The sequence below is a fragment of the Propithecus coquereli genome, unplaced genomic scaffold, assembly GCF_000956105.1.
Source record: "Propithecus coquereli isolate 6110/MARCELLA unplaced genomic scaffold, Pcoq_1.0 Scaffold459, whole genome shotgun sequence".
Taxonomy (NCBI): domain Eukaryota; kingdom Metazoa; phylum Chordata; class Mammalia; order Primates; family Indriidae; genus Propithecus; species Propithecus coquereli.
Genome location: NW_012150385.1, coordinates 3,316,604 through 3,328,463, shown reverse-complemented (window position 1 = coordinate 3,328,463; position 11,860 = coordinate 3,316,604). Strand labels below are relative to the sequence as shown.

General features: G+C 50.2%; 1 protein-coding gene across 3 annotated transcripts in view; it reads right to left on the bottom strand.

Moving 5' to 3' along the window:
* Positions 1-321: 321 nt before the first annotated feature.
* TNIP2 (TNFAIP3 interacting protein 2) overlaps positions 322-11,860 on the bottom strand; it is a 15,506-nt gene continuing 3,967 nt past the window's right edge. The window contains exons 1-6 of one of the 3 annotated variants that reach the window (XM_012655064.1): positions 9,554-9,738; positions 6,564-6,854; positions 4,219-4,308; positions 3,471-3,719; positions 3,173-3,292; positions 322-1,262 (exon numbers count right to left, since the gene is read on the bottom strand). In XM_012655064.1, coding sequence (XP_012510518.1) covers positions 993-1,262; positions 3,173-3,292; positions 3,471-3,719; positions 4,219-4,308; positions 6,564-6,809 — 975 coding nt within the window. In that variant the 5' untranslated portion in view covers positions 6,810-6,854; positions 9,554-9,738 and the 3' untranslated portion in view covers positions 322-992. Of the gene's footprint in view, positions 1,263-3,172; positions 3,293-3,470; positions 3,720-4,218; positions 4,309-6,563; positions 6,855-9,553; positions 9,739-11,860 lie in introns of those variants that run through there. The other 2 variants (XM_012655062.1, XM_012655063.1) reach the window with 2 other exon arrangements.

Here is an 11,860-nt window from a genome sequence, read left to right as displayed (position 1 = left end):
TATAAGTGCCCCAAGAATTTCTCCAAGTAGTCTAAAGGTCAGGAGCTCAGGTATTTACCTGGCTCTGTGAAGCTGCTAAAAGTAAAATATTTAAAATGCAAGTCCTCCATCCCTGCAAATGCTAAGGCAGCCTTCTGCCCACACAGCCCCAAATAGGTAGAGCTGGCCAGACTCCCATCAACCCCCTTGTCTAGTTCCCCTGGCAGGTGGTAACAGTGGGAGTGTCTCCCCTTGCCAGCTGGTCTAACTCCTGCGGGTAATGAAAATACTGCTGGGCCCCTGTACCCCATCGGCAACACGAATTCTCAGAGCAGTCACAGTAGCAAGTATATTTATTATAAAAATAAATGAATATAAAATAAGTGTGTTTTAACTTCTGGATACATGATAAATGCTATTGCAATGCATTGTTTTTCAATTTCGATGTCAATTCAGATGCGGCAGACATGTGCAATGTTTTTTAATTTCAGTTTCAATGCAGACATGTGGCTCTGCCATGGCTAGGGACAGGCCCCCTAGTGGGATGTGCAGCTACAGTACTCTGTTCTGCAAACCTCCTGATCCAAGGCAGGGAGGGGACACTTTATTCTATAGAACAAGATGGAGCTTCTACCCTGGGGACTGCACATGTGGCTCCCATAGGCAGCCACTCCTTTCTGGCAAGCTGCAGCATCTCCACGTGTAGGCTGAGGTGGGGCTTGCACACTAGCAGCAGACTGATCTGGTTTCAGCATGATGGAGAGATGAGACCAGGGCTTCCCTGTGACTGATGCTCCTGACCCCATCTCTGCCTCCAACCCCAGCCCTGCTGGCAGCTTCCTCTGACCTGGCCTGTTCCACAGCCAAAGGGGGATCAAGGTGAACAATCAGAGTGCCCATTCTAGGGGCCTTGATCTCAGTAGAGCTCAACCCATTGTGTTTGAGAGCACCCACCCTGTCCCTGAGGTGGCTGCACTAGGCAGGGGCCCACAAGGGCACAGGGAAGTCCTGGCTCACTGGCAGCACTCGGCCACATGCCTGAGGAGCTCTTCACCTTGCTCATCACTGAAGTACCGCAGGCAGTGAGGGCACTGAAGGTCTCCCTGGCCTCTCTGGGCTGTGCTGGGGTCGCTGCCTTCTGCAGGGGGTTCCAGTTCCAGCTGCTGGGACCCAGGCCCCGGCCTCCAGCCACCAGGCCCCACAAGCTTCAATGCATCAGTTTCCAAGTACTTGGCAGTTTTGCTCCTGGTATGAATCCGGCAGGGGTCTGGCTCTTGGACGTCCTGGAGAAAAGGCAAAGATCTGTTTACATGGGCTGTGCTGAAGGCCACAAAGCCAGGTCTCGGGTTCCAGCAACAAGTGCAACTTAAATCCCTCCCCATGCGGAATTCCTGTTCCCCAGAGCCCAGACGAGGTGCTCAGTGAACAACTGAAGAGATCACCCACACTTCCTCACGCACACATGAAGGAACAGGTCTGAGTGGGGTCCGCTCCCCAGCCTCTCGGCACAAGGCCTGATTGGACCCATTGGCTCTAGGAGACCTAACCAAGAAGGTGCCTCCGAAGACATGCTCCACACAGCACCACAGGGTGGCGGGGGGCAGAGCTCAGGGTGGGAAGCAAATTGAATCCCAATCCCACTCTGTACCTCCTCTGGGGCTTGGGGTGCTAAGCACTCTAAGCACTTAGAGGGCCTCCAGTAGTAGCAGGGGAGTATCCCTGCCTCAACCACGCCAATCACTTGGCACAGACACGCATCTTGAAGCACTGCAGCCTGCAGTGCCCATCGTTACTTGTTTGGGACCTTCATTCCAGTAGGCCTTCCCACTCTGCATCTAAATTTGGATTTTCCTCAGCGGACTACAGTTCATCATCCATGCCTTCAGCACCACTGTCCCTGGGTGAGCCACTTAGGGACTGAGCAACAACAAGTGCTCCTAATGCTCAAGGGGCCAGAGGCTACAGTTGAAAGGGATGTAGAGGCCACTTAGTACAAAGTCCCCAGTTCCTACCAGGAATTTTGCCCTTGGTGCTGAGTGAGAATTCCTAGAGAATCCAGGCCTGCAGGTCTGGAACCAGTTCCTTTGGCCCCAAATCTTTGGAAGGCCACCTGAGACCATCCTCATGGCTGTACCATTAGCAACCCTTCAATCCAAATCACATGCTTCCTCACATTCATGGAGGCCAGAAAACCAACAGGCAAAACCAAATCCCAGGAAAACCCACATATAGTCATGTTGGAAGATGCTCCCAATCCTGCCCAGGGAACATGCTGGAAGATCCCCACCCTAGGCCTACCTGCAGTCCCAGGACCTTAGGAGAACCAGGAATTGGGTTTTCTACTCTCCATCATGTGATGCCAAGAAGGCTATGGGGTCTGGGCAGGGGCTTGGGGCAGGTCCTGCTGTGGCTGGTGAAGCCATCAGAGCTTCCTTGTCAGCCTGTGGACTTGTGGGGGAGGACAGAGGCCCCCACCATGATCCCTTTCTTTGTCCACAAGTAGAAACAGTTGCCTGTGTCCAGGCCCCCTGCTGTGGACTTAGTCCAAGGGTGTGGAAGAAAAGATGTCCACCATGATCCCCTGTTCCCCTCCCGGAAGAGGGGAAGAGGCACGTGGGTGCCACAGGTCACACGGCGAGAAACTTCATCAGTTCTGACTCACACTGGGCCTCCTTCAAGGCACCCACCACGGCAGAAGAGCACTGAGCCCAGGGAGTGGGCTGCAGATCCCACTGGCCTGCAAGGCCCAGCTGCATGTGCCAGGCTGAGCTGGGGGACGTTACTGGATACCTAGGGCTGTCACATCTACATGACAGGGTAACCAGGGTTTCCAGCTTAGAGCAGGGGAATGTATGGGGCACCCAATAGGGAGTCTAAGTCCTAGGACACACTCTCTGGCTGCATGACAGTGACAAACAGGGAGGCAGGACAGGCCCTGAGAATGGCCACCTCTGCTAACATAGGCTGCCATGCCAACCTCCTCTGTAACTAAACACAGTACCACAGTGAGAGTTTCCACAACCACGTCCTAGGCACTAGGCAAGGCAGCTCTGCCCAGAGCTGGGAAGGGCCCAGCACAACCCTTCCCACCAGCAAATCAGGGTCTTAGCAGACACTGAAAAGCTCAAAATGCATGAAGAGAAAAACAAAAACACTAAACCTAAGCAAGAAGAGAAATGCCTTCATACTCTACCTGTCTCCAGGACACCTGGTGCAGCAAAGAGGTGACCTTTTCCTCTAGCTCTTGAATCCTGCTTTGAGCCCGTTCCCGATCTGCCCTTTCCGACATGAAGTCATCCTTGTAAGCAAGAATCTAAGAAGAGACAAGAAACATTTCTGCTCAAGGAAGGACAAAGTCCCCACTGGGCTTCTCCCATCTGCCCCATGACCACTGCCCACCCTGAGCCCTCGGCCCAGCCTGTCCCGAGACCACAGCCACCTCCTGGAGGCAGACGTACGGTCAGCGCTGCCCAGACCCCAAGGGTGGAGACCTGCTGTTCCAGCATCTGTGCCCGCTCCAGGGCAGCGTCCCGGGCCATCCTCATGGCTGCCAGCTCCCGCTTGACTTCTGCACAGTCGTTTATTTTCTCCTCCAACTGTCTGTTAAGCCGGAAGATTTCCTTCCTCATCAGCTCAGGCTTGTGGGGGGCCTGCAGTTCCCTCAGCTGCGCATGGATCCCCCTCACGTACTCGTCCCTGCTGGCGTCGTAGCGCTGCCACTTGGCATTGAGGTCTTCCACCTGAGGATGCGGAGCCGGAAAGCTCCCGGCGAAGGCAGCTGAGAAGCTGCTCGAGCCAGCACCCAACCGTGAAGCTGTTTACCAGCAATAATTCACGAGCGAGGTTTTCCTCTTCAACGCAAGCCGCCTCCCTGTGTTCTGTGCAGAGGGGACACTAAGCCCACCAGAGGATCCTGGGACACTGATAATGCCCATAGCAACGATCTTACACAGAAGTGGACTTAGTACAATTTTCCTGCCTTAAAAACTGTACTTCCTGATAGTAATTCTTGTACTTCCTTTAATTGACTTGTGAATCAAATTGGGGGGATGGAGGAAAGACAGGACATGTCCTGTACATTGCCTTAGGCTAAAAGGTAAGGTCTCTGGGGACTGTGTGTATCAAGCCAAAGTGGCTAGAGGGTGGGAGCAACCTCTGGGCATCGGCCAAGGAAAGAATCCTCACATACAGCTGGTGAGAGGGAATGTTCTTCTCAAATAAAAAGTTAAAGACACTCACGTGAGTCACCTTCTGTTTTAACAGTCGATTTTCTTCCTGTAACTCCTCAATAATATTCTGGACAGAGGCATCCCTGCCTGTATGCTCTGGCTGCATAAGGAACGGGCAGAGAGGAGACACCGTGTCACCACATGTAAGAGCGGATGAGAAAGCTGGATCTGGAGGCTGAGGCCACAGGTCATCACTGCATCCCACAGTGCAGCAGGTAGTGACCGTTCGTTTGACAGAGAAGCAAAGCAGAGACAAGGACTTGCTGACTCCAGCCGTGCGGGGACAAGGAACCACCCTCTCCCTGCCAGGCTCCCGACTGGGGCCAGGCCACAGCCTGAGCAGAGGGTCTCCAGGTCACATCATCCTTGACCCTGTTCTTATTCCAACCTACCTGCCAGTTTGAGCTGTTTCTTTTAAATATACAGGATTTAAACATTCTAAAGTCTAGAATGTGTACATATACCGGATGTAGTAAAATCTTCTCATTGCTTGAGCTCTGCCATTATCACAGGGAGTACGGAGGGCAGGAAGCTCAATCCCGTTATACACCAGAGAACCCCCAGCTGTTGGGGTGGGCCTGGCTGTGAAACCGGCTTACCTCCTTCAGAGCCCGTGACACTATCTTATCTACAGACAACAAGTTCAATGTGGTGCTTCTGGACACGGCAATCTAACCCGTACCGCATGCAGTATTGGGAAATTTGGTCATGGGAGCCATTTCCCAAAGAAAAACCTAATAGTTGGCAGACCTAACTGAAAAGTCTCATGAAATACCCTTTTGTACCCTAGAAATTCCGCACAATGAACAGTGCTGGAGACTGTGTATCAGTGACATTATTTTTGAGAATTCCCCTCAAATGACAAAGGAAGTGCATGTCCTAATCCAGCCTCTACTGGGAAGCCCCGGGTGACTCAGCCAAGTCCAGGGCTGAGAAGTGACATTTATTTACAGACTGTGAGGAGGGGCCTGTCCTGCCCTCCCATCCCCCCACCACTGGTCCCACACCCATCTCATGCTGACCACTGTATGTGGCTCTTTTCAAATCCCCAGAGGGAAATGACTCAAAATTGAACAAGAACACCCCACCTCCTCCCAGTCAACGAATTTTCTTTTGGTTTCTGAAATACAATTGTGTTCTTCTCAGGTTCCCTTTTTGTGGAATCCACCCAACTGAGATGGGTGGTTCTCAGATCAAGTTTCTCCCCAACGGGTACTTTGGTGAAGCTGCTAATAGGAACTGGATGTGCCAACTGCCCCAGAACATCTCGGAGCACGTGTTTCTGCATGAATCCTGTTGCTGCCTCAGAGAACTACCTAGAGGGACCCAAGCAAGAGGCCCTGTGCCAGGCAGTGCAGGCAAGATGCAGCCTCAGCCAGGCCCACCACATGACCGGGTTAAGGTGTGTCCCACGTGCTTCCGTTTCCTGTCTGTCCCACACAGATCACAGCCCCCCAGCAAGAAGCACTGTGACCAGCGCCTGGCTTCCAGCAGCCTCAGCCCCACTGCTCCCTGCTCTTCCTGCCTAGGAGCCCCCTGGTTTCCTGATTGTGCCCCCAACCTACATGACAGCCTTATGTGATTCCTGATGCTAAAATCCTCATGGTCCCTTGTCACCCCCACCAGACCCTACACATAGCTACAGCCCAGATCCAGTGTCTTAGGCCCCCAATATCACCTGGTCCTTGCTTTGATGACAATGAGGCTGCAGCCCTGAGGACGACCAGGTCTCCTGGCTTGTGGCAGGCCGTGCTGCTATCAAGGACATGCCCAAAAACCAGCTTTGGCGATGGCAATTCTGGCTTTTCATGAGGCCCACAGCTGTGCCAGCCCTGATCCACTTAGATATACGGAGTCTGCAGATGGCTGGCACTCATGGTCCTCCTGGCAGTTTGGGCCTAACCCCTGCACATGTGCCATTTGGGGGCACTGCCCCTCTCCAGCAGTATTGCCTAGCTCTGCCTCAGTTTACTCATCTGCCCAACACACATGTGACAGCACTTCCTCAGGGCAGCCTCTCTATCCCCCACTCTTCCTTCTCATCCTCGGCTGAGGCAGATGAGACCAGAGTGCCATCTCCGCAGCTGGGTGCAGGATCGGCTACAGGCCCAGTGCTGGGGGCTGGTGAGGTGAGCCGCCCTGCGTTCCTATTGCATTTTGCATGTTCCATCATTCTAAACAAAACCCCTGGATGTGCAAGCTTTGACCCACTGGCTGACTCTCATTACTGAGAACAAAAGTGGGCTCTGGGGCACCCCCTGACCTCTGAGATTGCTAGGGGATCCTGGAGGTCTGTAGGCAATGCCTCCTGCCACACCGGGGTCTTCATCACGATTTTGTTACACTGTGGCCTACCTCGTTAGGACTTTTCTCCTCTACGTCCCCTTGTGCATGCTGTCGTTCACCCAGACACTTGGCTAGATGCTGGCACATGTGGGCAGTGGCAGCCAGTGTCCTCCGCAGCTGGTGGGTCTCCTTGGCCAAGGAGTGGCACAGAACGTCACTGGCAGCCCGGGCCCGCTCCTCCTCCGCCACGCTCCTCCGCAGCAGGATGACTTCCTTCTCTCGCTCATGCTGTGGCTGGCTCAACAGCTGCTGCATCTCCCTCTCTTGTTCCTCTAGTCGCTCAGTAAGTCTCTCAATTTCCTAAGTGGAAGATTTAAAAACACAGTTTATGTGATTAAAAGAAGCAATGCCAAAAGCAAACGTTCATAAAGCAACAGAAAATCTGGCATGGAGACCCCATCACTAGATAACAAACATACTCACTTGGAAGGCTGGCCTTTGAACTAATGATTATCTTTTGGAGTTTTTCAGCCTGCAATGTTCTGCTCTGAAACATCATTTGAAATTCTATTTTCACAAGCAAGTTTATAATTTTAGATTTTACATCATCAAATTATTAAAAATTCCAGGCCAGGCATGGTGGCTCACACTTAATCCTAGCACTCTGGGAGGCCGAGGCAGGAGGATCACTCAAGGTCAGGAGTTCGAGACCAGCCCGAGCAAGAGCGAGACCCCGTCTCTACTAAAAATAGAAAGAAATTACCTGGACAACTAAAAATATATAGAAAAAATTAGCCAGGCATGATGGTGTATGCCTGTAGTCCCAGCTACTTGGGAGACTCAGGCAGAAGGATTGCTTGCGCCCAGGAGTCTGAGGTTGCTGTGAGCTAGGCTGATGCCACAGCACTCTAGCCCAGGCAATAGAGCGAGACTTTGTCTCCAAAAAAAAAAAAAAAAAAAATTCCAAACACCTCTTTGCTAGGAATGATAGAAACTCCACTGAAGAGGGTAGCTCCCCAAAACATATGTCCACATCCTAACCCCTAGTACCTGAGGATGGGAACTTACTTAGACATAGGGTCTTTGCAGATGTAATTAAGATAAGGTCATCCTGGATTAGGATGGAACTGGTGTCCTTATAAGAGGGACAGACAGAAGAAGGCCACACGAAGACAGAGATCGGAGTGATGTATGTACAAGCTAAGGAATACCAAGGACTGCCAGCCATTACCAGAAGCTGGGAGAGGCTGGGAAGGATCCTCCCCTCGAGCCTTCAGAGGGAGCCAACACCTTGATTTCGGGCTCCTGGCCTCTAGAACTGTGAAAGACTAAATTTCTGTTGTTTGAAGCCTACAGTTTGTGGTACTTTGTTACGGCAGCTCTAAGAAACTAATACACTCAACCCAAATTACTTCTTTTTTTTTATTATTTTATTTTATTTTTATTTGGGGGGGGTGGTCTTCCAGTGAGGAACAGAAAACCTGCTAGACAAATTCTAAAAGAGCTGTAACACTCCCAATTACTTTTTTAGAAAAAAAAGTCCTTAAAATGACAATTTTTAAATATCTGACCTTAAATTCATGCTTTTCCATTTTCAAAGACCCCTCCAACAGCACATGAGGGAAGTTAAGCAGGCTCAACTAGTCCATCCCACAAATGAAGAAACAGTTCCAGAAGAAACAGTTTCAGAAGAATCAGGGACGAATCCAGGCGTCCCCCAGGAGGAAATGGCAGGAGAAGGATCCAGCTTCTGCCTCAGGTAATCACTCAACCTCCTACACAACATGAGGGACAGACACCAGGAACCCAGAACCTTCTCACCACAATGGAACAAATACTAGGCCATATTACTAAGGGAACCCTGAATTATTATTCTCTTAACTAGCTTTTTTAAAATCACAAAAACAACATGTGCACTGTTAAAAAAAAGTTCAAACATACAGAAGTAAATAAAATAAAAATGTAAATTTCTTTCCTCTCCCCCACACCCTTTCCCATCCTTCACTCTCCAGAGACCATCACTGTTTATTATTTGGGCACATATCTTTCCAGAACATTTATAAGCATCTATAACACGTGCGTATTTTTACGCAGAGGGATCACACAGCAACACTGCTGTTCCCCTCCTCAGTAATCTACCTTCTTCCACAACAGCACAGAGAAACTTGCCTCATTCTTCTTAACTATGGCCTGGAACACCATGATAGATTACAGATTTATTGAAAATGCCTTCAACTGACGAACACTTATCTGTTTCCTTGTACTTCTGCACAAATATATCAATGGGAAAAATGCCCAGAAGTTGCATGGCTAGTATTGTTTGAAGAGTAAAGAAATAATTGGTGGAATTCAGGAACACAGCCACTGTGCCCCACCCTGTCTCCTGACACTCCTCCACCCAAACTCTGTGGTATGCATGATAACCTACTCTGTAGGATAATAAGCCTAGCATGACTGCATCACTCTAACCAAGTGACTCAGAGAATATTCGGGAATTCTCACTCAGGGCTTTTCTTCTTTCTTTCTTTAAGAGATGAAGTCTCACTTTGTGGCCCAGGCTGGGGTGCACTGGCCCAATCACAGCTCACTGCAGCCTCAAACTCCTGGACTTAAGCAATTCTCCCACTTCAGCATCCCAAGCTGGGACTACAGGCCAGTGCCACCGTGCCCAGCTAATTTTTAAAAATTTTTTGTAGAGATGAGGTCTCCGCTACGTTGCCCAGGCTGATCTTGAACTCCTGGCCTCAAGCAATCCTCCTACCTCGGCCTTCCAAAGTACAGGGATTACAGGCATGAGCCACTGCACCTGGCCAACTCGGCATTTTTAAGAGTCCTTTCCTTCCCACCTTCCTTGGACCTTACTCTAGAGGCAAACAGAAAGAGAGGAAAGAAGAAAAACCTCTAGTTATGATGATCAGATGTAGAAAAATCAGCAGGACTGGCAACAATAGGTGCACAAATGAAAAACAGAACACCTCACTGGGGACAAGTCTGCAAACTGGACTTTTGCCCAAAGACACCCAGCACCTGCATTCCATCATCCCATCACACCGCACTACCTTCTGACTTTGCAGCTCTCGGGAATCTCGGGGTGCCTCCGTTTCCTGGCCAGGGGAGATCCGTTCTCATGAGACCATTACTTTCACCTGTCTGCTTTATGACCCTCATGACCCTACCTGAGCAGAGACCAGGCCTTTCTGTGCTGAAGGAGGAAAAGAGACATCTCTGTGAAAGCCAGTCGGCATCAGCACCTGCTCCCAGCAGGCGGACCCACAGCACCAGGCTGAACCTCCAGGACTGGGAGACAGAAGGGGCCTGGGGACCTGGTTCTTTCCAAGAGCAGAGGGGGCTCTAGGCTCCAGGACAAGCACTGTTCATTCACTTGGGGCCACCACCCACGACCACCTGAGCCCCTCTACACGGCTGCAGGCTGCCAGCTGATGCCAGATCACTTTGCCTGGACATGCGAGGGCACGCCCAGGGCAGCAGCGCATGTTTACCAATTGCAGCCTCCTTAACATAAAATACAACAAACAAGAGAAAGAATGTTAAATCCCAATGTCAGCTCCAGTTCTCACTGCTGATTGTTTCCAAGGTATTGAACCTAAACTACAAACACACGTCTGTTTCTTGGCTTTGAATTTGTTTTTCTTTTAAAATTGACCATTTCTGAAGGCCATTTTGAAGTGTCCAGGCCAAGTGATTTGGGGCTTTGTCTCATGTTCCTACTTCGAAGATAGTGCAGTAGGAGCCTCCCCTAATTGCTCCTTGGAAATGTCATAGACCCCTGGCCAGCCACCTCTCATCTGGCTTTGATTCTCCTCAGCCAACACCACAGCTTTGTCACTGGTGGCAGAATGGAAGTGCCCCAGAACAGTGACCTTTTTTGCCACACTCACCTGAACTAGATCTAGTTACTCTCAACAGTGGCTCAAAAATGTGCATGGAGACCAGACATGGTGGCTCACACCTATAATCCCAGCACTTTGGGAGGCCAAGGTGGGAAGACTGCTTGAGGTCAGGAGTTTGAGACCAGCCTGAGCAAGAGTGAGACCCCATCTCTACAAAAAATAGAAATATTAGCCAAGCATGGTGGCTCATACTTGTAGTTCCAGCTACTCAGGAAGCTGGAGCCCAGGAGTTTGAGGTTGCAGAGAGCTATGATGATGCTGCTCTACTCTAGCCCAGGCAACAGAATGAGACCCTGTCTCAAAAAAAAAAAAACTGTGTATGGCACAAACACAGATGGTGAATAGAGACCTGCACTCAGAGTACATTTTTATTAAATTTTAAAATTATTCAAATCAAAAGCTGTGATTTTCAGCAGCATAACAGAGAAATGTCTCATCCTTGTCTCTATCTGATATTAAAGTTTATTCAGGGCAAATATATATCTATATAATAAAACACAGATATCAACATATATGCAAATACATGTAACATGAATATAGACAGCAATTCTATCAGCAGTTCCCAACCTTTTTGGCACCTGAGACTGATTTCGCGGAAGACAATTTTTCCACAGACCTGGGAGGGTGGGGGACAGAGCTCTGCAGCCCGGGGGTTGGGGATCACAGCTATAAACAATACCAACGAAGGCCAGTCTCCCATGGAATCATAAATTCAACAAACTTCTAAGTTCCTACAATAGCCACAGTGGCTGTGGCGGGAGCAGCCGGTGCTTTTTAAGCCCCCACCCTGCACCAACCATGTGATCCCCACACGCCCTATGATAGTGACTATCATTCCCATTTCTCCCATTCTACAGACCGGTAAACCAAGGCTCACAGGGTCAAGGCAGCAGCTGGAACAAATGGGTGAGAGGCAGCGGTACCAGTCGCCCTGGCCCCAGTACCTCCATCTATTACGGCTCCCTCATGATCTCTTCAGGGATAGAGAACTTTGGGCAAAACCTGATTTCTAAGCCTCCTTCTTGTGCTGGTCAAATGGAGACAGTAAGAGAAACAAACGTTTCTACAGACAGGGGGGTAGCACCCCCACAGGCTCCTGAAGCTTCCCAAGAGCACGGCTCTCTTTTACCTCCACACTCTCATCCTCAGCACTGGGCCCAGCCCCACGTGGATGCCCAGTAAACATCTGGGAATAAAAGTGGGCCATAAAAAGGCAGTTCAGGACCCAGACCCTGTTCTCAATCAGTTCACAGTACAGATACAGAAAAAACATGGACATATGGCTGCAGGAAGGGGGTGGATAATTCTGAAGGACTTCCCAGTCTTTATTTTTGGTCTTAAAAATCAGCTTTCAGCCGGGCATGGGAGCATGAGCCTGTAGTCCCACCTGAGATGGGAGGATCTCTTGAACCTAGAAGTTCCAGGCCAGCCTGGACAACATAGTGAGACCCTGTC